The sequence below is a fragment of the Dromiciops gliroides genome, chromosome 5 (assembly GCF_019393635.1).
Source record: "Dromiciops gliroides isolate mDroGli1 chromosome 5, mDroGli1.pri, whole genome shotgun sequence".
Lineage (NCBI taxonomy): Eukaryota > Metazoa > Chordata > Mammalia > Microbiotheria > Microbiotheriidae > Dromiciops > Dromiciops gliroides.
Genome location: NC_057865.1, coordinates 1,953,539 through 1,979,481, shown reverse-complemented (window position 1 = coordinate 1,979,481; position 25,943 = coordinate 1,953,539). Strand labels below are relative to the sequence as shown.

At 47.6% G+C, this 25,943-nt stretch overlaps 1 protein-coding gene across 3 annotated transcripts in view; it reads right to left on the bottom strand.

The window, feature by feature from the left end:
* Nucleotides 1–5,787, bottom strand: part of GLCCI1 (glucocorticoid induced 1) — a 67,415-nt gene extending 61,628 nt beyond the window's left edge. For 2 of the 3 annotated variants that reach the window (XM_043966776.1, XM_043966778.1), the window contains exon 1: nucleotides 5,161–5,787. In XM_043966776.1, coding sequence (XP_043822711.1) covers nucleotides 5,161–5,431 — 271 coding nt within the window. In that variant the 5' untranslated portion in view covers nucleotides 5,432–5,787. The remainder of the gene's footprint in view (nucleotides 1–5,160) is intronic. The other variant, XM_043966777.1, reaches the window with a different exon arrangement.
* Between the last annotated feature and the right edge of the window lie 20,156 nt (nucleotides 5,788–25,943).

The window sequence follows — 25,943 nt, the reverse complement described above, 5'->3', positions numbered from 1 at the left end:
GGCTTTATGCTTATGATGCTCACATCTCCCCTTCCTGCCCCAACCTCTCGCTGATCTCCAGCCTCCAGCGGCCTTTGGGACATCTCACAGCACAGAACGACTTGGGCTCCGGGGCCCCACACAACAGCAGCAGCTATTGAGGCCGTGCCCGTTTTGTCACCGGGCAGAAGCAGGCCAGTTTTCCTGGTATCACTCGTCCTCCTCACAAGAGAGCAGGCTGCCTGGGGCCCAGGGCCTCGCCGGCCTCTACGGCTTTCTCTCCTCTACCCCTCCTCACTTCTTGGTGAGCCAGCTCTGAGAACTCAGTCAACACAACCACAGACAAACGGAGGTGATGGCTTTTATTGGGGGAGAGGCCGACCCGGAGGCAGCCGCTTGGTCAGGGACTCCAGAGGAGGCTCTGCAAACTTTACAAGCACTTGAGCCATTTTTCAGAGATTTCTGTGAAGGCATTTGTGATCTCGGGAGCGGATTCGAATCTCACCTACAGTCTCCTGCGATGATGAGCAAACCTGCAGCCCTAAGGAAGGAGCACCAACAGTCACGACGTTATGGGCCAAAGGCAGGCCAAAGCAGGACATGGCCCGGCTCTCTTGGTGGCCTCGGTGACTTTTACGTTCTGGTGCTTTCCCTATTACTGGGAACGAGGTGCTCGGAGCATGGCTGATGTCCCCAGTAAGTTAGCCAACCGAACCTGACTTTGCCACGGTGCAAGACAACTCGGCAGCTTTCAGTAGGTGCCAAGGGCATGGAAGCAGCGCAGCTGACCCAGGCACCCCTCCTGCCAAGGTGGCCTTCACCAGGCTCATCTCCCCAGCGTGGACGTCGGGGCCCTTGCTAAGGGCCTGCCAAGTAGACACAGCACTGGCTGATGCCCCTCAAGGGCACTCCAGACTGCTGCCCACTCCCAGGTCCCAGACACGGTCTCTGCTCCATTTCTCAGGGACTCCTTTTCCTAAGCGTTTTCCTAAAACCCTTCGCTCCTCAGCGGTCCTCTGCAGGGTGCAATCCCGTGCTGGGTATTCTCAAAGAGTCCGCGCTGGAGAAACAGCACGGACGGAACACGAGGACGTGGTCCCTGCCGGGTCAGCCTCGGGGTGCTGGATGCTCCCAGGGCCAGTCCTGGCCCCCAGCACCGAGGCTGCTGCTCTCTCTGACTCAGGGACTGCTGGAGAAGCAGCAGGGCTCCAAACACCATCTCCTCCACCCAGGCCCACAATGGGTGGTGTGGAAGCCCTTCTTGGGGAAAACACCCCCCAGCCTGGGGTCAGAAGAGTCAGGCTAGCAGGGACAGACAGACAGACTGTGTCCAGATAAAACAGCACAGCAAGGTAAGTCAACAAGCACCTTCCATGTGTTTCCCAGACCCAGCAGTGAGGGCCGGGAATACACACACAAGGAGAAAGAAAAGCAGTCTCTGCCCTCACGGAGCTGCCAGTCCATGGGAGAAGGCACCTGCTCAGTGGCCTGGTGGAGGCTGAGAGAGGCCAGAGGAGAGGTCAGAGAGGAAGGACAGCCTGGCCGGCCAGGGCCACGCCCTAAAGATGGAGGTTCTAGGCAGAACCGAGCTGGCAGATAAGGAGGCTGCAAGGGTGGGAGCACGTTGAGCACTGAAGAGAGAAGGAAATCTAGCTGGTTCTCCCGCTGGAGGGGCTGGGGGCGTTAGGGAGGGCGCGCTCAGTGTCTCTCGTTAGCCATTTCAGGGAATTTCTCAGGCCTGGGACAGATGGGGTGAAAAGGCAAGTTGTGCCAAAAAGCCGGTCACCACTTACAGAAGTGACTCCAGACACTCCTACTGAGGCGTCTCCCATGAATCCCAGAGGCAGCCTGAGGAATGAGTAAAGGGACGGACGAGGGGGATCCTGGTCCTCTGAGGACAGGTAGGGCTAGGAATAATGCATCGACTCATGTGCAAGGTCCCAGGAGAACTGGAAACGGTGGTCAGCACAGAAGAACTGCTGGCAAACACACACACAATGGGGTCATCATTGGGCAACTTGGCCAAGTAAGCCGGTTTCCTTGCCATAAAATGCCACAATCAGAACCTGTGATCCGAAATGAGTCTAAATCTGTCCCAGATCAAAAAGAACAGTAAGGACTCAGAACAGAGACTCTAAGCGATCAAGATCAATCACATGACCCAAACACTCATTTAATGAATGTTGGCACCCTTAAAAAGCAGAGGACAAAAGGAAGAGTACGAGTTCCTAGGCTACATATGGGTTCATTTCAAATTCATTCAAAGGAGTCGAACATAAGTATTTATTAGGCATCGTGCCAAGAACACAGTCCCTGCCCTCACGGAGCTGCCAGTCTAATCCAGGAGACAACATGCAAGCAGCTCTCTGCAGACAAGACACAGGGAATCTGGGAGGGAAGGCAGAGGAGGGGGCTGAGCTGGAGGAGCCTGGGATGGGCAAGACCCTCCGGGTCTAACGGCCCATCTAAGTACAGAGAGAAGGGGAAGCCATCTAGGAGGGAATGAGGGCGAGCCCTGAGCTCCAATGGCAAAGGCAAACTCAATGGTACAAGGAGGGAGGAAAAGGCTATCACCTGTCACCTTCCGTCAAGGCCACTGCCGGAGTCTGGCCTCATTTACTCAAGACTTTTCAGAAAGAGAAGCACAAAGGCAGCTAGGGGGTGCAGTGGAGAAAGCACTGCCCTTGGATTCAGGAGGACCTGAGTTCAAATCTGGCCTCAGACACTTGGCACTTACTAGCTGTGTGACCCTGGGCAAGTCACTTAACCCTCATTGCCCCGCAAAAAAACACAAAAAAAGACAAGCACATGTGGGTGCCCTCAAGTCTGAAGAAAGCTTCGAGGGAAAGTCATCTCTTATTGGAACCATAAAACTCAAGGAGGTCCAAAGCAAGCCAGTAAGGCCTTTTTCCTAACTTAAGAGCGGTCAGGCTGGGTTTTTTTTTCCCTTGACTCTAGCTGTATAAAATCAATCAATCACCAATCAATCAAAGCTGGCCCTTTCCATCCAAGTATTAACTAATTAAGAGACAACTCTAGGGCACTGGAACATGACTACAGCTAAGCCCTGCTTGGTGCAAACACAAAGCCCAGAACCAGTCCTATGTATTCATAGTCTAATTATTCAAGGTCCCATTAGGTAAAACGTGGTCCTCCCTCCAAGCCCAGTGGAAACTCCTTCAGGGGATCCCTTACTCACAATAACAGACACGGCTATAAATAGGCATCTTTCAGAATTTCTGGCTTTTAAGAATCAGGACAATTCTGAAAAGCAATGAGAATCTTTGCCAGCAATGTTCCCCTACAGAAAAGATTTCTTTTTAGACGCCTATGGCAAAAGCCACCTGGGAAGAAGTTTCAGAAAAAACAAACTCCCTCCCTCGTCTTTCCTTCTGGCTACTTGGTCCTAACTGGGAAATCGCTCAGGGTCCTCCAAGAGCCAATTCTTTGCCAAGGAGGCACTACAAAGCTCCAGCCCTGACAGGCAGCGGACTCTGGGTTAGGTGGAGTGACACAGGAAAAGGGGGCTCGATAAAAAGAAATCCTACATTCTGGATCTGGGTCCAAGTACTTGCATTTTCCATGCCAACGTCCACTTATCTGAATCACATAAAGCCGCCTCCTGGAGATGTGGTAGGCCATCTCAGAATTAAAGACGACCGCCCCACTCTGACGTTAAACAGTCAGGTTTAGTACAAACAGTTTTTAATGGCCATCTTTAAAGCCTTCAGGTAGTGGTACAACCAATTCCGACAAGTAAGTTTTATGCCCAAATGTTAGGGATGTGTCCGGTGGCTGGACGGTCAGCCGACCCTGAGGCTCCAAGGCCCAAAAGGCCCCCTATCTCCTGCCCTCCAGCAGTCCTGACCTAAATAACTGACCCCTGGCTTGGAGTCATTATGTAAATGCTGTCTAACCATCCCAGCCCACCCCCAGTGGGCCCAGGCTAAGCACTCTCTTCCAAGGCCACCTGGATGCCACCTTCCTTTGGGAGGGCTCAGAGAGGAGGCCGGGAAGGAGGTGGGCAGCAGCCGACAGCCCGGCAGGCTTCATTCATCCAGCCAGAGGAGTGATGTCACATCAGCAGCAGTGGCGGCCCAGCCTTGCCCTTGCCCTGGGGAGGCAGGTCCTGGCAAAATTCAACTAGGTCTAGTCACTGGAAAAAACGCACACACGGATCCTGGGATTCGGATGTCTGGGGAGGCCAGGGAACAGAACGGAAGAAGGCACCGGCCATCAAGGAGCCGGGAGGAGGCCGAGCCCAGCACGGGTGGCCCAACGTGGCAAGGCTGGTCTGCCAAGCCTGGTCTGCCGGGCATCGCCTGGAGGACCCGAGGAGCCCCGCGGGGGGCAGGGGGCAAGGTCTCCTTAGGGCCACCAGAGGAGTCTGGAACAGCCCCGATGGGGGGGAGGGGTGGACAAGAGCAGGGCTAGCCCCTCCTCAGGCATTCGGGCAGCTGCCATGCCCCCCCCCAGGCCCTGCAGGCGGGGCCCCCTGCACACGGGGCGGCTCGGACCCGCGGGATTTCGGGTCGGGATCAGGACAGGGGCGGGGTGGGCTGGGAAGGGGCGCCCGCCCGGGCAGCGCAGGCCGCATTATTAGGGCGATCACGTCGGTTTCACTCATTCATTCAGGATTTGCGGGAGCATGTCAGTTTCTGCAGCAGCTGGCCAGACCGCGGGGGGGGGGGGGGGGGGGGGCGGGGCGGGGGCGCGGGGCGGGGGCCGCGGGCGGCCTCCCATTATCACAGGTCCCCCAGACTGAACCCCCCCCAAGCTGGGGATTACTCCCGGCTAAGTACGAGTCTGAAAAGGGAGCATCAACGCCCGCGGCCCTGAGGGGCAGCACCCCAAGGGGCTGCGGCCTGAAAGGCCCCCCAAGAGCCTCCGGCCCCCCACTGTCCCGCACATGGGGGGGCACGCACATAAGCGCGCGCACACGCATCGCGAGCGTGTACACACACACACACACACACACACCTCTCCTCCCCCCACCCCCGAGACCCCCTGCAGACCCCCCTCCCCGCCGGGGTCCAGGCAGCCCCGGACCCAGCCGTGCCCCTTCCCACATCTCCCCTGGAAGGGTCCCGGAGTGGCTGTCAAGGGCCCCCACGGCGGGGCCCCGGTGCGGACTCTCCGCCCCCCAAGAGCCCCGTGCCTCAGTTTCCCCGGCGCCCTTACCTCGGGGCTCCGGGGAGCCGCTCCTGCGGCGGGGCCGGCCCTGGGGCCGCGGGGGGTCAGGGGCCGGGGGGCTGGGCCCCCCGCGCAGCAGCTGGAAGGGCACCGTGGCGCGGATGGGCTGCAGCAGGCGGCCGGCGCCCGGGGCCGTGGGGGAGCTGGCAGCGCTGCGCCGCATCCGGGGGCCCGCGGGGGGCGGCGGGGGCGGGGGCTGCGCGGGGCCGGGGCCGCCCGCCGAGCCCGCAGCGCCCCCCGCCGCCGCAGCCGCCGACATGGCCCGGGAGGGGAGGGGGAGGAGAGGGGAGGAAGGAGGAGGGAGCGAGGGGCGCGTGCCCGGCGGGCGCGGACGTGGGCGGGGCGCGCCCCCGGGGCGGGCTCGGGCGCGTGCCCGGCGGGCTCGGCTCCTGGGGCTCAGCGCCCCCTCAGCCACCGCTGCCGCTGCCGCCCGGAGCCGGAGCCGGAGCCGGAGCCGGAGCCGGGGCCGGAGCCGGGGCCGGGGCCGGGGCCGGGGCCCGGCGCCCTCATGGCGCCGCCGACAGGACCCGCTGAGCCGCCCGCTCACATCGTCCGCCTCCGCCTCCGCTCCCGCAGCCCCTCGGAGCAGCCGCCGTAGCCGCCGCCGCCGCCTGACGCCGCCCCCCCCCCTCCAGCGCCCGGACAGGGCCGCTACCCCTGCCGCTCCTCGATTGGTCCTGTCTCGGAGTGATAGGCGCGCCGACCAATGGAAGGCGAAGGCGGTGCCTCGGGGGAGGGGCGTGCGCGGGAAAAGAAGAGGGGCGGGGCGACCGACTGACAGCCTCGGCGGAAAGGCGGGGTCTGCGCGTGCGCGCTCCTCCTCTGGCCCCGCCCGAGACCCCGCCCCCCGCCAGGGCACACCTGCCCTGGGAGCCCTTGTGGCAGTCCCTGGAGGCCCTCGGGAAGCCGCCCCATTTCTCAGAACAAGAGACTGAGACCCTAACCCTCAGTCACTGAGCCCGGGAGGCAGCGTGGGCCCGGAGGCTGGGGGAGGGAGCCGGAGGAGGCCGGGGTGGGGGGCGGTGCTCTTTCTGCGGGGCCCCATCACTCCCCAGACCACTGGAGAAGATCCCCCTGCGCCTTTACTGGTTAGCTCTCGACCCCCTGGGGATCCTCGGAGAGCCTGCCATTCAGCAAGCACTTAGGAGGCGCCAGCTGTGTACTTGGCACTGTGCAGGATGCTGGGCATACAAAGTGTCCTGGGGGAGGAGGCGGCCTGAGCCTGCCCTCGTGGAGGGGCCCCAGCGGGTGGGCTGGAGACCCCCGGCAGGGCCACGCACAGCAGCCCGCGTGGGCGTGGGCGTGGACAGGCCGGAAGAGGCCAGCTGCAGCTCCAGACGTTAATGGAGAGGGGCGTGGGGCCGCTGGCGCTGACCCCCGGGAAGGGGTCCGGACGGCCAAAGCCCCCTCTAAAGGAGCCGAGAGGGGAGGGTCCTTGGTCGAGGGGAGCTGGGTCTCCAAAGAGATGCGGAGGAGTGGTTTTTAATGGTCGGGAGAATCGACCAATGGGTGAACGGCATCGGCATCTCCTATGGGCCGACGCGTTCAGTGTTGGGGACACAGGGCGGGGGGGGGGTGTCAAGAAGGACCCTCCAGACCCGGCTTTCTCCTCCTCCCGCCTCCCCTTCCTCGGCAGCTCAGGACTATGGCCCCCCCACCCCAAAGTCAGGCTGAGGCAGCTGTGCCTTGGGCAGGCTCCGCACTGGAGGTGCAGAGGGGAGGGGAGCCCGGGGTTCTGTGAGACCCCCTCCATGCACCGAATGCCTTTCCTGTGTCGCGGGTGATCGCCAGTGCCTCTTGGATCTTGTTCTCCCTTAGACTGGGAGCCCCGTGAGGGCAAGGACGGAGCATTCGCCTTCCTTTGGCTCCCCACCTCTTGGCACAGCGTGGGGCACCTCCTAGGCACCCACTAGTGAGTTCTGCGCGCCCTGTGGCAGAGCAGGAGGTCTGAGAGAGCAGAGGGGCAGGGTGCCCGGGAGGCTGTATCGAATGAAAATTTGGTGATCCAAATGAGGAATCGCTGGAGTTCGGTCTGTGCATCTTGATCCAAATGAGGAATCGCTGGAGTTCGGTCTGTGCATCTTCCTGACAGAACAATGGCAAACACGAGTTTTTCTCCTCTCCTAGCTCAGTTGGGTACGTGTGGGGAGTGAGGTGGCTCTGGGTCATCCGGGTGATGGCCGGCGATCAGTTTGTGACCGACACTGGAGCTCAGCAGACCAGAGAGGGCCAAATGTAGGGATCCGGGGTTCATTCGCATAGATGAGAACAGAAAGGGCCCACGATTTCATAAGCAGAGAGGACAGGAGGCAGGCAACCTGGAGTGTGGCTGATGGCCGGGAGATGCTGAGAATGCATCTGAGGTAGCAGCCAGCAGCCTGGAAGTCAGGGTCAGAGGTCATCTCGGGCACATACTTTGTGACTGAGAAAGACGTCTAAGTTTTCTGAGCCTCTAAAGTGAGGGCAGTAAATAATAACTGGAGCGTTCAAACATTAATATGGAGTAAGGCCTCCTCCTCAGTCTGACCCCCACCCCCATGCAGAGCCATCTTTGAAGCACTTGATGAATTCAAAGCGCTAGGTTAATGTCCGCCATCAGCACAGCTGTGGTTCTTTTCAGTGCCCCAGCCACTCTAGTTCTGAGGAAGCCAAACGGTACCAAGGAACCCTTTAATATTATTTAAGGGGAAGTTCACAGTGATAAATCTCAGGTCTCGAAAGCAATGTTTACATCTGGGTTCAAGAGAATGACGGGATAAAACAAAGACCATGAGCCTTCTGATGTCATGGACGATTACTTAAGGTTGGCTTCATTACTTAAAGCAGGGCTCTGCTCCTTCCAAGATTCCTTTGCTGGATCTTCCTCTAGGTCACACCCACTAACTATGGGGGTCCTCCACAGTCTGTCTTTTATCTTCTTTTCTCCCTCTGTAACAGTTTCTCAACATTTTGTGTCCTAGACTCCGTTGGCAGCCAATTGGTGAAGTCAGTAGACCTCTTCTCAGAGTAACATTCTTCAATGCCTCAAATAAAATGTATGGGATTATAGAGGAAACTAATTATGTTGAAATAAGTCTCTTAGATAGGAAGATTATGACCGTTTCTACCATAACCTACCTCAACCCTAATAACTACAGTCATTTTATATTAGTGATGAGTGTAAATGACATTTCTAGATACCTGCAACATTGGTAATGTGCTATGGAATTATCTGGGATTTCCACTGGTGACAAAATCACAAGTACTACTGATTAATCCTACTGCAGTTTGTTTTTCATATTCATAATGGAAGAAAATGCTCCATTTCAACTAGAAATTAGTGAAAATAAAGATATATTTTATTATCAATGTTCAATGACCCCCTAAAATCTACCCAGACTCTACATTAAGAACTCCTGCCCTAATGGTTCTAAAGTTGTGTCTTATCAGGCTAAATCCCTTCTCTGTGGGCCAGAAGTTCTGACCATCTTGCAAGAAGCATCCCCCAGGTGAGAGTCAAATCAGCGCGTGCAGGATATTTGTCAGGCATTTCATCTAAGGATTTTCGGTCAAAGCCGCTTCTCTGGCTGTTTAAAGATGACAAATGCTCAGTAACTCATTCAAATAAATATACAGGCACAAATGATTTGAAAACAACTGCCCTTCATTTAAAAATGTTATTTATAAAGCAACCCTCAGGTTCCAAGGAGGGGGCTCCCAATGCATCTTGTCGTTGTGGAGAAAGCATTTGTCTCCTAATGAGTATTTCAGGGATTCTAACTTGTTAAAGGAGTGATCCACGGAATAAGCCGGTGTGGCTGAGGGGTGTGAAACCTCCACAATGGCCCAGCAGCCTAAAACACAGCAGGAAGTTGGGGCAGCTTTGTCTTCATGATCATTTGTCTGTAAGGCTGTAGGCACTGACAGAGGAGAGAAAGGCTTTCACAAATTACAAGACTCGTGTGTGAAAAAAAATTCTCAAAAGTATAGGAACCAAGGAGTTATTAGTATGATCAAGAATATATATATATATGTATATATATAGAGAGAGAGAGAGAGAATATAGTAAGAATATATAAAGTAAGAATATCTATATAGTAAGATATAATGGAGGGGCAGCTCAGTGGCACAGTGGATAGAGCACCAGTCCTGGATTCAGGAGGACCTGAGTCCAAATCCGGCCTCAGACACTTGACATTAGCTGTGTGACCCTGGGCAAGTCACTTAACCCTCACCGCCCTACCAAAAAAAAAAAAAGCTATAATGGAATGGGCTTTTGGTCAACCAGAGGAGATTCATCTAGACTGATTGAATTCAGTGAGACTGACTGAGAATGATGGTCTTTGCTGATTCACCTACTTAAAGTTCATTAAATCACAACCACACCTGGGTGGCCCTCAGTAGGGCATTTTTCTCAGAAGCTAAGGACTTGGAACTCAACAAGAGACCACCCTCAAGTCCAGTGAACCAATCTACCCAATCAGCTTTCAAGATGGCTGGGGGAGGGAGGCAGGAAGTAGGAAGTGTGGCTGGCTCCCTGACCTTGGCTGGAACCTCGTGGTGGCAGAAGGGAAAGAGAAGAAGGAGGCCAGGCTGAACTCTTCTCTCTCCTCTAGGGTAGATAGGCTTCTTCTTAACTTTCTGAACTCCACATGTTCTCTCTTTACTATGCTTTAATAAATGCTTAATGCCCAAAGACTGGTGCTAAAAGCTTCTGATTTAAGGTGACCACACATTTAGTTTTACTCCATCACAATACATACATATATGCATACATATATATATTTCTTTAAAATGACAGCTTGCAAATTAGGCATGCATCAACACCTCCAACTGTCTACCAAGAGAAGGCCAAAATGGAAGAATGATTTAGACATAGAGAATGATGCCATGAGCAAATTAGAGGAGCATGGGGAAAAAATGACCTGTAAGATCTAGGAAAAAGGAAAGAGGTAGAAAGGATCATGGGAAGTAAAATAGATCATTTTAACTAAGTGAAATTAAAAAGCTTTTTTCACTAACAAAACCGATGTAGCCAAAATTAGAAGGAAAGCAGGTAATTGGAGGAAAAAAATTTTACAGCCAGTTGATAAAGTTCTCATTTCTCAAATATATAGGGAACTGAGACAAATTTATACAAACATGAGCCATCCCCCAATTGACAAATGGTCAAAGGACATGAATAGGCAGTTTTCAGAAGAAATCAAAGCTATCTATAGTCACATGAAAAAATGTCCTAAATCACTATTGATTAGAAAAATATGAATTAAAACAATTCTGAGGTACCACCTCACACCCATCAGATTGGCTAACATGGCAAATGCTGGAGGGAATGTGGAAAAATTTGTACCCTTATACACTGTTGGTGAAGGTGTGAACTGGTCCAAATATTCTGGAGAATAATTTGGAACTATGCCCAAAGAGCTATAAAGCTGTGCATACGCTTCGACCCAGCAAAACCACTACATGGTCTGTATCCCAACGAGATAAAAGGAAAGGGACCTATATGTAAAAAAATAATAATAATTTATAACAGCTCTGTTTGTGGTGGCAAAAAATTGGAAATGATTCTCCATCAATTGGAGAATGGCTGAACATGTCATTGGAATACTATTGTGGTACAGAAAATGAGCAGGATGATTTCAGCATGAACTGATACAAAGTGAAATGAGCAAAACCAGGAGAACACTGTACACAGTAACAGCTGTACTATACAATGATCAGCTGTGAATGACTTGGCTCTTCTCTTCAATACAATGATCTAAGACAATTCAGAAGGACTCATGATGAAAAGGCTCTCTGCCTCCAGAAGAAGGACTGATGGCATCTTAGCACAAATGGAAACATACTTTTTTTTTTTTTTAAGTGAGGCAATTGGGGTTAAGTGACTGGCCCAGGATCACACAGCTAGTGAGTGTTAAGTGTCTGAGGCCAGATTTGAACCCAGGTCCTCCTGACTCCAGGGCTGGTGCTCTATCCACTGCGCCACCTAGCTGCCCCGGAAACATACTTCATTCATTCATTCATTCATTCATTCATTCATTCATTTATTTATTTAATGTTTGTTTGGGGTTTTTTTTGGCAGGGCAATGGGGGTTAAGTGACTTGCCCTGGGTCACACAGCTAGTAAGTGTCAAGTGTCTGAGGCTGGCTTTGAACTCAGGTCCTTCTAAATCCAGGGCCAGTACTTTATCCACTGCACCACCTAGCTGCCCCCTTGGAAACATACTTTTTTTTTTTTTTTGGTAGGGCAATGGGGGTTAAGTGACTTGCCCAGGGTCACACAGCTAGTTAAGTGTCAAGTGTCTGAGGCTGGATTTGGGAAACATACTTTTTAAACTTAATTTTTGTTGCTTTTTCTTGTTGTTGTTGCAACATGACTAATATGGAAATCTTTTGCAAGATTTCATATGTACAATTTATATCATATTGCTTGCCTTCTCAATGGTTAGGGGAGGAGCTAAAGAGAGGGAAAGAATTTGGAACTCAAATTTTTAAAACGAATGGCAAAAATAAATACATAAATAAAACAAGAGCATGCATTATTTGTCTTGGAATAATGCTGGAAGGTGTCCAAGTGATTACAGGAGTAAGACAAGAATTTCCCCTCTGCACAATTTTTGGACAAAACTCTAGATATGCTATTGATAGTGCTGTGAAAAGAAAGAAAAGTTAATATGTAATTTCATCAAAGAGGAGATAGAATTATCCTTTTGCAGAAAGCATGGGAGTTTATTCAGAAATCCTTCCAAATATATAATGGAGGGACAGCTAAGTGGTACAGTGGATAAAGCACTGGCCTTGGATTCAGGAGGACCTGAATTCAAATCCAGCCTCAGATACTGGACACTCACTAGCTGTGTGACCCTGTACAAGTCACTTAACCCTCATTGCCTTGCCAAAAAATTAAAAAAAAAAGGCAGCACATTCTAGAATTTTGGGGCAGCTAGGTGGCACAGTGGATAGAACACCGGCCCTGGAGTCAGGAAGACCTGAGTTCAAATCCGGCCTTAGACACTTAACACTTACTAGCTGTGTGACCCTAAGCAAGTCACTTAACCCCAATTGCCTCACACACACAACAAAAGTAACTTCAGAACAGAACAAAATAAACCCATAAAAATCATCAGCCTTTCTCCATTAAGCTAATAAGGCCCAACAGAAAGAGAAATTCCACTCATAACAACAACAAAAATCATAAGATATCTGTTTTAACCTACCAGGATGCATTCAGTATTTATGTCAATACAATGAGAAGACATTCTCTATAGCTCTAAAAGAAGTATATAACTGGAGAATCATCTGTTGTTGATGGCTGGGCCATGCTGTCAAGCTAATGTATATACTCACTGCCATACCAGCCAAACTATCAAAGAAATACTGTATAGAAATAGACAAAAGAAGAGCCAAGTTTATTTGGAGGAAGAAAGGTTCTGGAACCTCAAGAGGGTCCATCTGAAAAAAAGAGGCAATTGTATGCAGCTCAGGGGATCTTGGCTGGAAAGTCAGAAGACTTGAGACTAAGTCCTACCTCTGCCTCTTAACATCTATGGGCTAAGGGCTCTTATGGAAAAGAATGTAAATGTAAATTATGCAAATATACGTGAGCATGTGGATGGCCCGCACCTTCTGCTTTTCCATTGTCCCATCAGAATGAAATCTTAACTATTTGTGTGTTGTCTCCCAGTTGGTCAATAAACATCATAAAGCACCTACTATGTGGGGGCTATGCTAAGTGTGAGTTGTGCGAGCAAAGGCAAAGCAGCCCCAGTCATCAAGGAGCTTATAGACTGGCGACTGGCCCACAAATGCGAACAGATGAGCTCTACACAGGACAAAGTGGAGAGAATCACCAGAGAAATGACCCCTGGACTGAGAAGGGCTAGCTCACGGTAGAAATCCTTTTGCCCTTTGTAGAGTGCTCATGCAGTTCCCCTTGGGTGCAGGGGGCTTTCTGCTGACCTCCTGGGAGTGCCCCTTTCCTCTGCCCGCGATGCCACATTCCAGAGGTGTTTCCCATGGTCTAGTTGGCACAGGCCTGCGCGGTTTCTAACATCTGCCATTCTCAGCTCCCTGCTGATGCGTTGATGCCGGCCTGCCCCCATTTGAAGACCCTTATCTCCCTGCTAATTGTCCTGCTCATTCTGGATGTCCCGGTGTGGGCCTTCCTTCCAGAGGTGCAAGCTGCAGCCCAGCCTTCCTTGCCCTCTCATGCTGTGCAACTCCACCCAACATGCAAGGGGCCAGGCTGGCCAAGTGACAGGCCACTTTCTTTGCCCCTCCTCCATCATTGATGGCATCCATTCCACCACAACCCACATGGGTCTCCGTTGCCCTCTGGAGACATCCTGGATTCTGTGACTCACAGACACCAGCTGATGTGATTCAGTGCCACACACATTTATCAGGCGCCTACTGGGTGCCAGTGCAGACAGAAAAGGGAACGGCCTCTGCTTGCCCTCAAGGAATCCAGCATGCAGTCCCATGGAACAAACACAGAAATCTCCAGAGAGAGAGTACAGAAGAAGTGGGGGTGGGGGGGAGATGGGCAGGAACAGGCCAGAAAGAGACGCGCCCAACCTGACCTGAACTCGCACGAGGGTCAGCATGTGTGAAGACGGACGATGGATGGTACACCTGGTGGGTGGCAAGGAGAGGAGGCAAGTGGACCATGGTAGCTCAGAGCCAGACAGGGAAGAGCTGCGGTCCAGGCCTGCAGCAGAGGGACGTGGTTTGGACAAGCTGACTTCATCATGGCCTCCTCTCTGATTTCTTTCAGGTTTGTCTTTGCCTTCCATTCTACTTAACATCTCAGTGGCACTCCAAGCTAATCTGCTGGCAGATCTGCTAAAATGGCAGAGATTTCCATCTCTGATAGATGGGAGACCGTGTGTGTATTTCAGTTTTAACTACATTTTTATTTATCAAGCATTTCCTTTTTCTCTCTCCCACATCTCTCCCTTCCCCTCCCCCCCAATAAAAAGGGAAAATAAAGTCCTTATGATATATGTGCATGGTCAAGCAAAACACTCTGCTGTTGGCACGTCCAGAAATGCCCACCTCGTTCTGAATGTTGAGTCCCTCCTCCGTCCGGAGGTGGGTAGCGCATAGCAGCACCGGCCCCTGGAGTCATGGAGGGTCACTGCTTCAGTCAGAGCTCTTCAGTCTTTCAAAGTTCTTTGTCTTTATGACATTAATGCTGCTGTGTCGATTGTTCCCCTGGTTCTGCTCACACCACTCTGCATCAGTTCAGACACGTTTTCCCAGACTTCCTTGAACTACCCCTTTGTCCCGTGACATTCACAGATGATGTTTGTTCGGACGATCCCTAGTCAACAGGCATTCCCTTCATTCCAAGGTCTTCACCATGAATGTTGTGCTCAGCAGGAGTCCTTCCTTTTCCTCTCTCTTTGATCTGGTTGGGATGTAGGCCTAATAGTGGACTGCTAAGCCAAGCGTTCTGGGCACGTTCCAAATCGCTTTCCAGAACGTCTCTCGCCGCCATCCTTAGCTCCCAACAGTGCATTAACGTACCACGTTTCCCATAACTCCTCTGACATCTGTCACTTCCCTTCTTGGCCATCTTCGATTTCATGAATTATTGGAAATTTGGAGAATTATTTTCATGTGGTTACTGATAGCTTAGATTTCTTCTCTTGAGAACAGCTTTTTCATGTAGCAATCAACCGTGCATCTCATTTCTACCCTGTCAATGATGACTATTAGAAAGACAAGGAAATAGGACCCTATCGCCCGCACTTGTCCTTAAGCCCAGCACTACCTAAGAAGCCATTCCTTCGAGTCCCAACCTTCCAGATGCACGCCTCCGTGGGCACTGGCCCAGGTTTCAGCAAACAGGACCAGAGATCTCAGAAAGTCACTTGAGACACACCCAGACATCAGGGTGGCTTGGACTGTCGTGATGATGGTTCACAGCTCCCTTATGTGGGAAGCTTGTCAACTGAAAGCAATTTAATAACGGGAAGAGTTGCCTTTAGAGGATTCTTTTCACGACATCCTACTTAAAGTCTGCCAGCACAACGGCAGGAGTGAAGGAGGGAGGACTTGCTGCACCAGAGGAAGCACAAAGACAGCCACAGGAAGGCCTCGGCAACTTCTCAGGAGAGGCAGGTTACTCAATAGCTGAGCATTTCTGGCATTGAACCAATTCATGTCCTTTTCTGGACTGCTCAGCAGGGGTTTTTTGGTGTTTTGTTTTGTTTCTGTTGGTTTGTTTTTGTGGGGCAATTGGGGTTAACTGACTTGCCCAGGGTCACACAGCTGGTAAGTGTCAAGTGTCTGAGGCTGGATTTGAACTCAGGTACTCCTGAATCCAGGGCCGGTGCTCTATCCATTGCACCACCCAGCTGCCCCAGGGTTTTTGATTTGACATTCTGTATGTCCCTTTTGGTCCCAACACCACCCGAGGAAGAAGAATACATTTCTCCCAGAATCATGTAAGCATGGATCCATACTTTTTCTTGAACTAAAACCATGGAAAACCTACTTCTCTCCAGGATCTTTATTCTGGAGTGTGAGACTAAGAAAGCCCTCAGGCAGAGCCCAAGGGGGATTGAGCAAAGCCTAGGAGAAAGCTACAGTGCTGGAAGAGCAAGCAGAGCCCAAATCTCACAGGTCTGAGGACAGGGAGTGCCCAGCCAGGTGTGCTAGAGCAAGGGCACCCAACCCCCACCATCTTCTAGGGAGTCAGCGTGGGGGAGTTAGAGGAGGGTAGCAGTGGCAGCAAGCATACAGTCCAAATGGGAAGACGGTGGCAGGGGTGCAAAGGGCAGCCTGACAGTCATCCCTTGGCGAATCTGGTCTGCATGCCTACAAGAGTCCAGGGGCAAAGCTGTGGGCATGGTACTCCGAGGGGAGTGGCCTGGAGCTGGTTAAGTGACATGGTGGTGCCACGGGGTTTATGCTGGCAAAGGACTAAGAGGCAGAAGGCTGTTGGTAGCAAGTGCATCCTAGGAAAAGCACCGATCACCCTGCCTTAGTTACAGCTCATCTACAAGGAGTCAGACTAACACGAAGTTCATCTTGCTCGGAGATTCATTTAAGAAATCTAGACTTTGTCCAGCACTGGACTGCTTCCCTACCTGTCAGAGACAACACTGGTTATCTGATGGGGAAAAGGCAACTGGCTCCTTTTTCAGCACAATTTTGCAGAAAGCAATTTTCTGGTTTTATTCATTTTATTCAACAAGGGTTTATTAAACACCTATGGTGTACCATGGTCCTGGAGTTTATGAGGGAGTCAGTAGCTGAGTTCATAGATCTACAGCTGGTCATTGAACTCATTTTGGCTGATGAGGTCTCGAAGAGAAATCATGTAGAGAGAAGAGGAGATGGAAGGCGGAACCCTGTGGGACATCCTGGGTGAGCAGGGATGACCTGGTTAAAGAGCCAGCAATGGACCCTGGGGAGTGAGGGTCATGGAAATCAAAGGAGAACCAGGAAAGAGCAACGTCACCAGACCTAGAGAGTGTCAGAGTCAAGAAGGTGGTGGACAAGGTCAGAGACTACAGCGGAGCCAAGAGGATCGAGGACCGAGAATACGGCCATCGTGTTTGGCGATCACCAGTCACTGGAGCAACGAGGCTGCAGGTGGCCTGCGGAGGGTTTAGAAGACAATGGGGAGAGAAAGCGAAGAATAGGTGTCCCTTGTGATTTCTTTACAGAGTCATAATCCTAAATAACCCAATTAATTAAGAATGATTTAATAATTTCCTTCGGGGCCACTAGGGGGCAGCAGAGTGCAAAGAGTGCCACTCCTGGAATCAGGAAGACTGCGCTTCATGAGTTCAAATCTGGCCTCAGACACTTGCCCTGGGCAAGTCATTTCACCTTGTTTGCCCCAGTTTTCTAGTCTGTAAAATGAACTAGGGAAGGAAATGGCAGATCACCAATATTTTGTCAAGAAAACCTCAAATGGGGTCACAGAGAGTAGGACACAAGTAAAATGACTCAAAAACAGCAACAACAACACCCGCTTTGATAAGAACCCTTTGTTAAAATAAGTCCTGGGGAGCCTGTCCTAGACGCTGCCTTCACAAGTAGGTTAGGAGCTTCCTCAGGGCGGACAGCTTTCCTATGGCAAGGGCTAGCCTTCCATTTAGAGAAAGGACAAAGAGCAGACAGTAGCCTTAAGAGTGTCAAATGCTGGGACTATCGACTTCTCTCCTCTGGCTCTCCACCTCGTACCTCCCCAGTGACTGTCTCTTCACACTGTGAGAAAATAATGGGTTTGGAAACGCCCAGAAGGCCCCCCCCCCCATTTGAGGGGATCCTATTAAGACTGATTGAACTGACTTTGCTGATTGGCTCCCTTGAAGTTGATTTGATTGAAACCACACCTACCTGAGAGCCTGACCTTGGAGGGGGGGGGGCGTTCTCTGAACTCGGCAGGTTCTGCTCATGGACCACCCTCGAGTCCAGTGAACCAATGGATTTGGGTGATGCTAGCCAATGACCTTAAAGCAATGTATAAAGACCGCCTCTCCTCTGGGCCCAGAGGGAGCTTCCACACTGGGTTACTCTCTCTCAGGTGTTCTTGGTGGCAGAGTACTTGGAGGAAGAAGCAGGCCAGGCTGAGCTCTATTCTCTCCTCCAGGCTAGAAGGCCTTCTGAACTTTCAGAGACATGTGGGCTCTCTTTACTAATATTTAATATCCTTTAATAAATTCTTTTTTTTTTTTTTTTGCGGGGCAATGGGGGTTAAGTGACTTGCCCAGGGTCACACAGCTAGTGTTAAGTGTCTGAGGCTGGATTTGAACTCAGGTACTCCTGACTCCAGGGCCAGCGCTTTAACCACTGGGCCATCTAGCTGCCCCCAATAAATTCTTAATGCCCCAAAACTGGTGCTAAAGCTTCTCATTTATAAGTAGCAATATAGTAGAAACCCCAGCTAATTTTCCCCAAACTTGGGACAGAAATAAGGCAACCACATATAGTTTTACTCAACATAACACACAAGGATGCCAAGCACACACATTTCTTTTTCTACCTTAAAATAAAGGGAATGAGAGGGACTAGGGAGAGTGAAGACAGATGAGGCTGAACACTGGGTCAGGTCTAAGTTGGGGGAAAGGACAGGGCATAGAGCTTCTCTCGCCAGTCCTCATGATTTCATTGTGTTTAAAGTGACCACAGGGGGCAGCTAGGTGGCACAGTGGATAAAGTACCAGCCCTGGATTCAGGAGTACCTGAGTTCAAATCCGACCTCAGACACTTAACACTTACTAGCTGTGTGACCCTGGGCAAGTCACTTAACCCCAATTGCCTCACTAAAATTAAAAAAAAAAAAGTGCCTTGTAATTGTGTTTATGTAAATCCTCCCAAGTGTTTCATATTGTCTATAGTTATTTTAAATGGAATTTCCTTTTCTCTCCCTTGCTGCTGGGCATGATTCAGATAGTTTTATTTTGTATCCTGAAACTTTACTGAAATTGTTAATCATTTCAAGTAGTTTTTAAATTGATTCTCTAAGTTACTACCATATAATCTGCAAAGAGTGATCGTTTTATTTCCTCACTGCCAATTCTAATTCCTTCAATCTCCTTTTCTCCTCTTATTGCTACTGTAGTTAACATTTTTTTTTTTGGTAAGGCAATTGGGGTTAAGTGACTTGCCCAGGGTCACACAGCTAGTAAGTGTTAAGTGTCTGAGGCCAGATTTGAACCCAGGTCCTCCTGACTCCAGGGCTGGTGCTCTATCCACTGTGCCACCTAGCTGCCCCGTGTGGTTAACATTTCTCATACACTATTGAATAACAGTTGTCGTTATACTAGGTATGCTTGCTTCACCCCTGACCTTACTGGGAAGGCTTTTAGCTTATCCCTCTTGCTAATAGTTCTAGATAAATATTACAGATCATTTTAAGGATCTGGTAGGACTTCACCTATTTTCCCAAAGAGTTTCTATAGTATTGGAATGGGGCAGGAAAGTAGGAGGGGAAGGGGATAAGGAGGGAGGGGTGAAAGAAGGGAGGGGGGGAGGGGACAGTCAGTCGAGGAGGGATATGGTGAAAAAAGAGAAAATAAATATCCTGGGGAGGGAAACAGTTAACAACAGTAACTGTGGAAAAATTTTGGAAGCAGAGGCAAGAGTAACGTGAGATGACAGTAATGAGGAGGATTGGTGGGTGATGATTGACTGCTGCTGATGACAAAATGTATAATATGCTGGGATGTTGTGAAGATAGATATGTTTGGTCGAATTTGCTTTCGAATGCATCTAGTTCTGGGGATTTTGTTTTAGGGAATTCACTAATGACTTGTTCAATTTCTTTTTCTGAGATTGGGTTATTTAAGTATTCTATTTCCTCTTCTGTTAATCTAGGCAATTTGTAGTTTCATAAATATTCATACATTTCACTTAGATTGTCAGATTTATTGGCATAAACTGGGCAAAATGTTTCCTAATAATTGCTTTAATTTACTCTTCATCGGTGGTGAATTCACTCTTTTCATTTTTGATCATGGTAATTTAGTTTTCTTCTTTTTAAAAAAACAAATTAAGGGGCAGCTAGGTGGCGCAGTGGATAGAGCACCAGCCCTGGAGTCAGGAGTACCTGAGTTCAAATCCGACCTCAGACACTTAACACGTACTAGCTGTGTGACCCTGGGCAAGTCACTTAACCCCAATTGCCTCACTAAAAAACAAAAAAACAAAAACAAAAAAACAAAAAACAAATTAACTAATGATTTATCTATCTTATTAGTTTTTTTCATAAAAATCATCTCCTAGTTTTATTTATTGGCTTGAGTTGTGGTTTTTTTTACCTTTCAATTTTATTAATCTCATCTTTAGTTTTCAGGATTTGTGATTTGGTGCTTAAATTAGGAATTTAAAATTTGTTCTTTTTCTAGGATTTTTTTTAAAGTGGTATTGTCCAGTTCATTGATTTGTTCTTTCTCTATTTTATTGATGTAAGAATTTGGAGAAACAAATTTTTTCTCTAAGTGCTGTTTTGGTTGCATCCCATAAATTTTGGTATGTTGTCTCCTTGTTGTAATTCTCTTTGATGAAATTATTATTTCTATGATTTGTTCTTTGACCCACTTATTCTTTAGAATTAGATTATTTAGTTTCCATTTTTTTTTTTGGCATGGGGCAATGAGTGTTAAGTGACTTGCCCAGGGTCACAAAGCTATTAAGTGTCAAGTGTGAGGCTGGATTTGAACTCAGGTCCTCCTGAATGTAGGGCCAGTGCTTTATCCACTGAGCTACCTAGCTGCCCCCTCCAATTAATTTTTTTTTTTTTTGGTGAGGCAATTGGGGTTAAGTGACTTGCCCAGGGTCACACAGCTAGTAAGTGTTAAGTGTCTGAAGCCGAATTTGAACTCAGGTTCTCCTGAATCCAGGGCCAGTGCTCTATCCACTGCGCCACCTCGCTGCCTCCCCTTCAATTAATTTTAATCTACCTTTCCACTGTCCTTTATTGAATGTATTTTTATTGTATTGTGATCCCAAAAGGATGCATTTAATATTTCTGCCTTTCTACATTTGATTATGAGGTTTTTATGTGTGGTCAATTTTGTGTAGGTTCCATATACCACTGAGAAAAAGGTATATTCTTTTTCTGTTCCCATTCAATTTTCTCCAGAGGTCTGTCATATCTAACTTTCAAAAAATTCTATTCACCTCCTTAACTTCTTTATTGTTTATTTTGTGGTTAGATTTATCTAGTTCTGGGAGGGGAAATTGAGGTCCCCCACTAGTGTGGTAAAAATTATTGGAGTTTAGCTGACTCATTTGGGAGGGACACACCTGGCCCACCTGGCCCACCCTGAAATTACGTATGCTACTGAGGTCAGAAGGAGAAACCTCTCCATAGGCAGTTTTTGAAGGACCTCCCTTTTAGGAGAGGAAGATTGAACACTCCCTGAGGGGAGGCTGAGTGGCTTCCAGAACATGGGCTTCTCTTCTCTCCTCTGCCTTCCCGGTGGCACTAGCAACTAGCAGACTTCCCAGGTGTGGTGAGTGAACACAATAGCCCTGCATTCCTTTGAATTAGCTTAATTAGAAATGAGCTGGGGATTGTATAGACTTAGGTTAGAGCTAGGAGAATTTATCTGTATTTCTTTTTCCCTACTTCCTTATCTTTGATTTTTATTAATTTCACCTTTGTTGTTTAACTAATTCCCAAGGAATAAAATCTGATCCTTTTGTGGAAAATAAGCTGCAAAGCTCCTTTCTTATTGTCCTGGGAGAAACATCTAAAAGGGCAGTTCAGAGGAAAGGGAGCTTTGATCCTAGAGGTCCCTCATTATTTCCAGGACCCCAATATTTTGGTGAGTCACCCAATTAACTCTCCATATATTAAATTTGGCCCCCACACTAGTATAGTTTTGCAATCTGTTTCCTCCTGTAACTCACTTAACTTTTCCTTTAAGAATTTGTACGCCATATCATTGGGTGCCTATATGTTAAGTATTGACATTACTTCATTGTCTATGGTACCCATTAGCAAGATGTAGTTTCCTTCCTTATCTCTTTTAATTAGATCTATTTTTGCTTTTGCTTTGACTAAGATTATGATTATTCTTGCTTTTTTTGGCATCAACTCAAGCATAATAAATTCTATGCCAGCCCTTTATTTTATTCTATGTGTATCTCTCATTTTAAAATGTGTTTCTTGTAAATAACATATTGCTGGATTCTGGTTTCTAATCCATTCTGCTCTCCATTTCTGTTTTATGGGTGAGCTCGTTCCATTCACATTCAAAGTTATAAGTACTTCTTGTGCATTTCCCATTACCCTATTTTTCATCACTGTTTATCCCTCTCTCTTTTTTTTACCTTATCCCTCCTCCAAAATCTAATTGACTTCTAACCACTGCATCCCTAATCTGTACCCCTTCTAAGAATCTCTCCTTTATCCTCTCCCCTTACCTTCCTATTCCTTAATTTCCTTACCCTTCTAAAAGTCCCTCCCTTATCTTATCCCTCACCCTCTTATTTCTGTGAGCTAAGAAGACTTTTACACTCTTCCAAGTGTATATATTATTCCTTTAATCCAGTTCTGATGAGAATAAAGTTCTAGCACTACTAGCCCTTCACCCCCTCCACTGTAACAGTTCTTCTACTCATGCCTCATTGTATGAGATAATTACTCCATTTTACCTCTTTCTACCCAATTTTGTTTTTTAGGATCATCCCACCTTACTCAGCTCAACCCCAAGCCTTCTATCTATTATGCTTTTTCAAACTACCCACGATAACATTTTTAACAGTTACAGATAACATTTTCCCATATATGAAGCAAACATTTTGACCTTACTAAATCCTTTATAATTGGTCTTTAACGTTTACCTCATTTTCCCTGAATGTAGCGGATCTTTTTTTGTTGTTGTTGTTGTTGTTCAGTTCTGACCGTTTCTTCACAAATACCTGAATGTCCTTTAGTTCATTAAATATCCACTTTTTCCCATGCAGAATTACAATCAGCTTTGCTGAGTAAGTTATTTTTGGTTGTAAGTCCAGATCCTTTGCTCTTCAAAATAGCATGTTCCATGTCCTTCAGTCTTTTAATGTAAAACCTGCTAAATCCTGTGTTAATCTGACTGTAGCTCCACTATATTTAAATGTTTTTTTTCTAGTTCCTTGTATTATTTTCTCCTTCACCTGGGAGCTTCAAAACTTTTATAGTGTTAAACAAAACAAAAACAAAATTTCTATAGTGCTTCTGTGAGTTTTCATCTTGGGATTTCTTTCAAGTGGAGTTTATCTATTTTTATTCTGCTCTCTCATTCTAAAACTTCGGGGCAATTTTCCTTAACAATTTCTTAAAGTATAATGTCTACATTATTATTTTTTTATTGTAACTTTTAGGGAGTCCAGCAATTCTTATATTGTCTCTCCTAGATCTGTTCTCCAGGTCAGTTGGTTTTCTAATGAGATGTCTCACATTCCCTTTTAGTTTTTCATTCTTTTGATATTATTACATTTTGGGGGGGTATCTTTTGAAGTCATTAGCTTCCCCTTACCCAATTTTAATTTTTAAGGAGTTATTTTCTTCCATAAGTTTTTGGATCTCTTTTTCCAATCGATTGACTTTCTTTTCATTATTTTCTTGATTTCCTTGCAGTTATTCTTATTTTTTCTCCTAGTTTTCCCTCAACCTCTCTTATTTCATTTTTAAAAGTCCTTTTTCATGAGTGAGATGAGCAGAACCAGAAGAACATTGTACACAGTATCATCAACATTGAGTGTTGATCTACTGTGATGGACTATATTCTTCTCACCAATGCAATGGTACAGAAGAGTTCCAGGGAACTCATGATAGAAGAGGATCTCCAAATCCAAGAAAAAAAAAGAAAGAAAGAACTGTGGAGTATAGATGCTGATTGAACCATATTATTTCTTTTGTTTTGGTGCTGTTGTTATTTTTTTCTATTTTGAGGTTTTTCATCATTGCTCTGATTTTTTCTCTTATAACAGGACTAATGCAGAAATAGGATTAATGTTATTATGTGTGTGTATAGATATATATGTATATGTATGTGTATATCTATATGTATATGTATATAGATATATAGATATAACCTATATCAGATTACCTGCTGTCTAGGGAAGGGGGGAGGGAGGGGAGGGAGGGAGAAAAATCTGAAATTGTAAAGCTTGTATAAACAAAAGTTGAGAACTATCTTTACATGTAACGGAAAAAATAAAATACCTTATGTAAAATAAAAAAATTAAATTAAAAAAAGTACTTTTTCAAGCTTTTCCAAAAACTCTTTTGGGGCTTGTGACCATTTTGCCCTTTTTTGCTTTGAGAAAGTAGCTGTTTTAATTCCACTATTTTATTCTGAGTTTGAACCCAGATCTTCTCCATCACCATAGATATCTGTGGTCAGGTTCTTTCTCTTTTGTTTACTCAGCTTTTAAAAAGTGGCTTATTTCTTGTCTGTTATCTTTGTGTTAAAGTCAGGCTCTAGTCCTGAGGTATGGGGGATAATATCTCAGGCTTCAGGTATTCTGTGCTATTGTTTTATGAGATCTATCCTGGGGCACCCTCTTTTATTATTTTGTTTTCTTTTTTTCCAAAGGAGATGAAGTTTTGAGACATGTGCCCATATTGCTTTCTATTATTTTTTGTTCATTATGACCTTGAAAAATCAACATGAACATTTTTATATCCAAAAGCATTATATATGTGTGTATAAATCTATTATATAGAGCTTATCAACTTTGTACACGAAATCAATAATATTCAGTCTCAGTAGGCAGTCAGAAAGATGTCTGGGTCTATACTAAACAAAAGAATTTACTAATTTTCTTTAAGCCACTAGCCCAATACCACAAAACCTCTTGCTATAAAACAGCTGCCCCTGTTATTCCTGGCAGCACTCTGTCCACTCCTCCTTTATGCATTTATCATGGTCTAGAATGAATTTTAGTCTTTTGTGACCCCTCTATTAGTCTATTGCTCTATTGAGACCCCTCTAGGGGCAGCTAGGTGGTGCAGTGGATAGAGCACCAGCCCTGGAATCAGGAGTACCTGAGTTCAAATCTGGCCTCAGACACTTAACACTTACTAGCTGTGTGACCCTGGGCAAGTCACTTAACCCCAATTGCCTCACTTAAAAAAATAAAAAAAATTAAAAAATAATTTAAAAAAAGACACCTCTATTAGGCTATAGCCCTATTAAAACAGGGACCGTGCCTTCATTGATCTTTTCAAGAATTCTAGAGAGATTGGAGCAGACATTTTAGAGATGTTGAACCAAAGGGATTCAAGAGCCCTTAATGACATCCTGGGCTAGGTAGGTGGGACTCTAGAAAGAGCTCTGGGGGGTACCCAATTCCATATCCATCACAGACAATGAACCAGCAAGGATACTGAGAAGAGGCAGTTGGACATATGGGAAGAGAAGCAGGAGAGAACAGTGCTCCAAAAACCTAGAGGAGTATCCAGAAAGAGGAGGTAAAGAGTATAGAAAGGTCAGAGAGGATTGGGCCAAGAAAATGCGATTGGGCTGAGCAAGTAATAGACTGTTGGGAGAGGGAAGGTTCTGCAGGAAGAGGAGGCGGCAGGGGGCAGCTAGATGGCGCAGTGGATAGAGCACCGGCCCTGGAGTCAGGAGGACCTGAGTTCAAATCCAACCTCAGACACTTAACACTTACTAGCTGTGTGACCCTGGGCAAGTCACTTAACCCCAATTGCCTCACTAAAAAAAAAAAAAAGAGGAGGAGGTAGGCTGCCCAGGGTTTAGAGGAGAATGAAAGTGGAGCCATCTAGTATAGAAGGCTTTCCCGTGGAGTTTATCCATGAGGGGGAGGAAAGATAGAGCATCATAGCTGGTGGTGCTGGACAGTTCAGATGAGGAAAACTCGATTGTGTTTGTGAACAGCAGGGAAGGACACGGTAGATAGGGAGAGACTATGTAAAAATGGCTATTATCACAGAGGCCATTCATCAGAGATGCCAGAAGGGGCTTATAGAAGGGTGTGCCTTAGGGAAGAAAAGAACCGCCTTTCCAGCTGAGATAAGGGTGAAGGAGGAGGCTGAGTGATGAAGACGAGATCTTTGGCCAACAGGACGGGCGGGCGGAAGGCTTAGGAAGAGAGGAGACATTGGAACAGCCATGGTGGAGAGGGGGGAGAGAATGATTAAGAAGGAAGAGACTGTTTGCCTCACAGCATTTAGGACAACGTTCAGATCAACAGACATAAATTTGTAGTGGGCTGTTAACATGAGACTCATGATTGTCTCCAGCTCCTTCCTCAGCAAAAGTGAGAGGCCAATGGTCAGAGTAAGGAGGTTGGCACTTGGTGAGGTATGA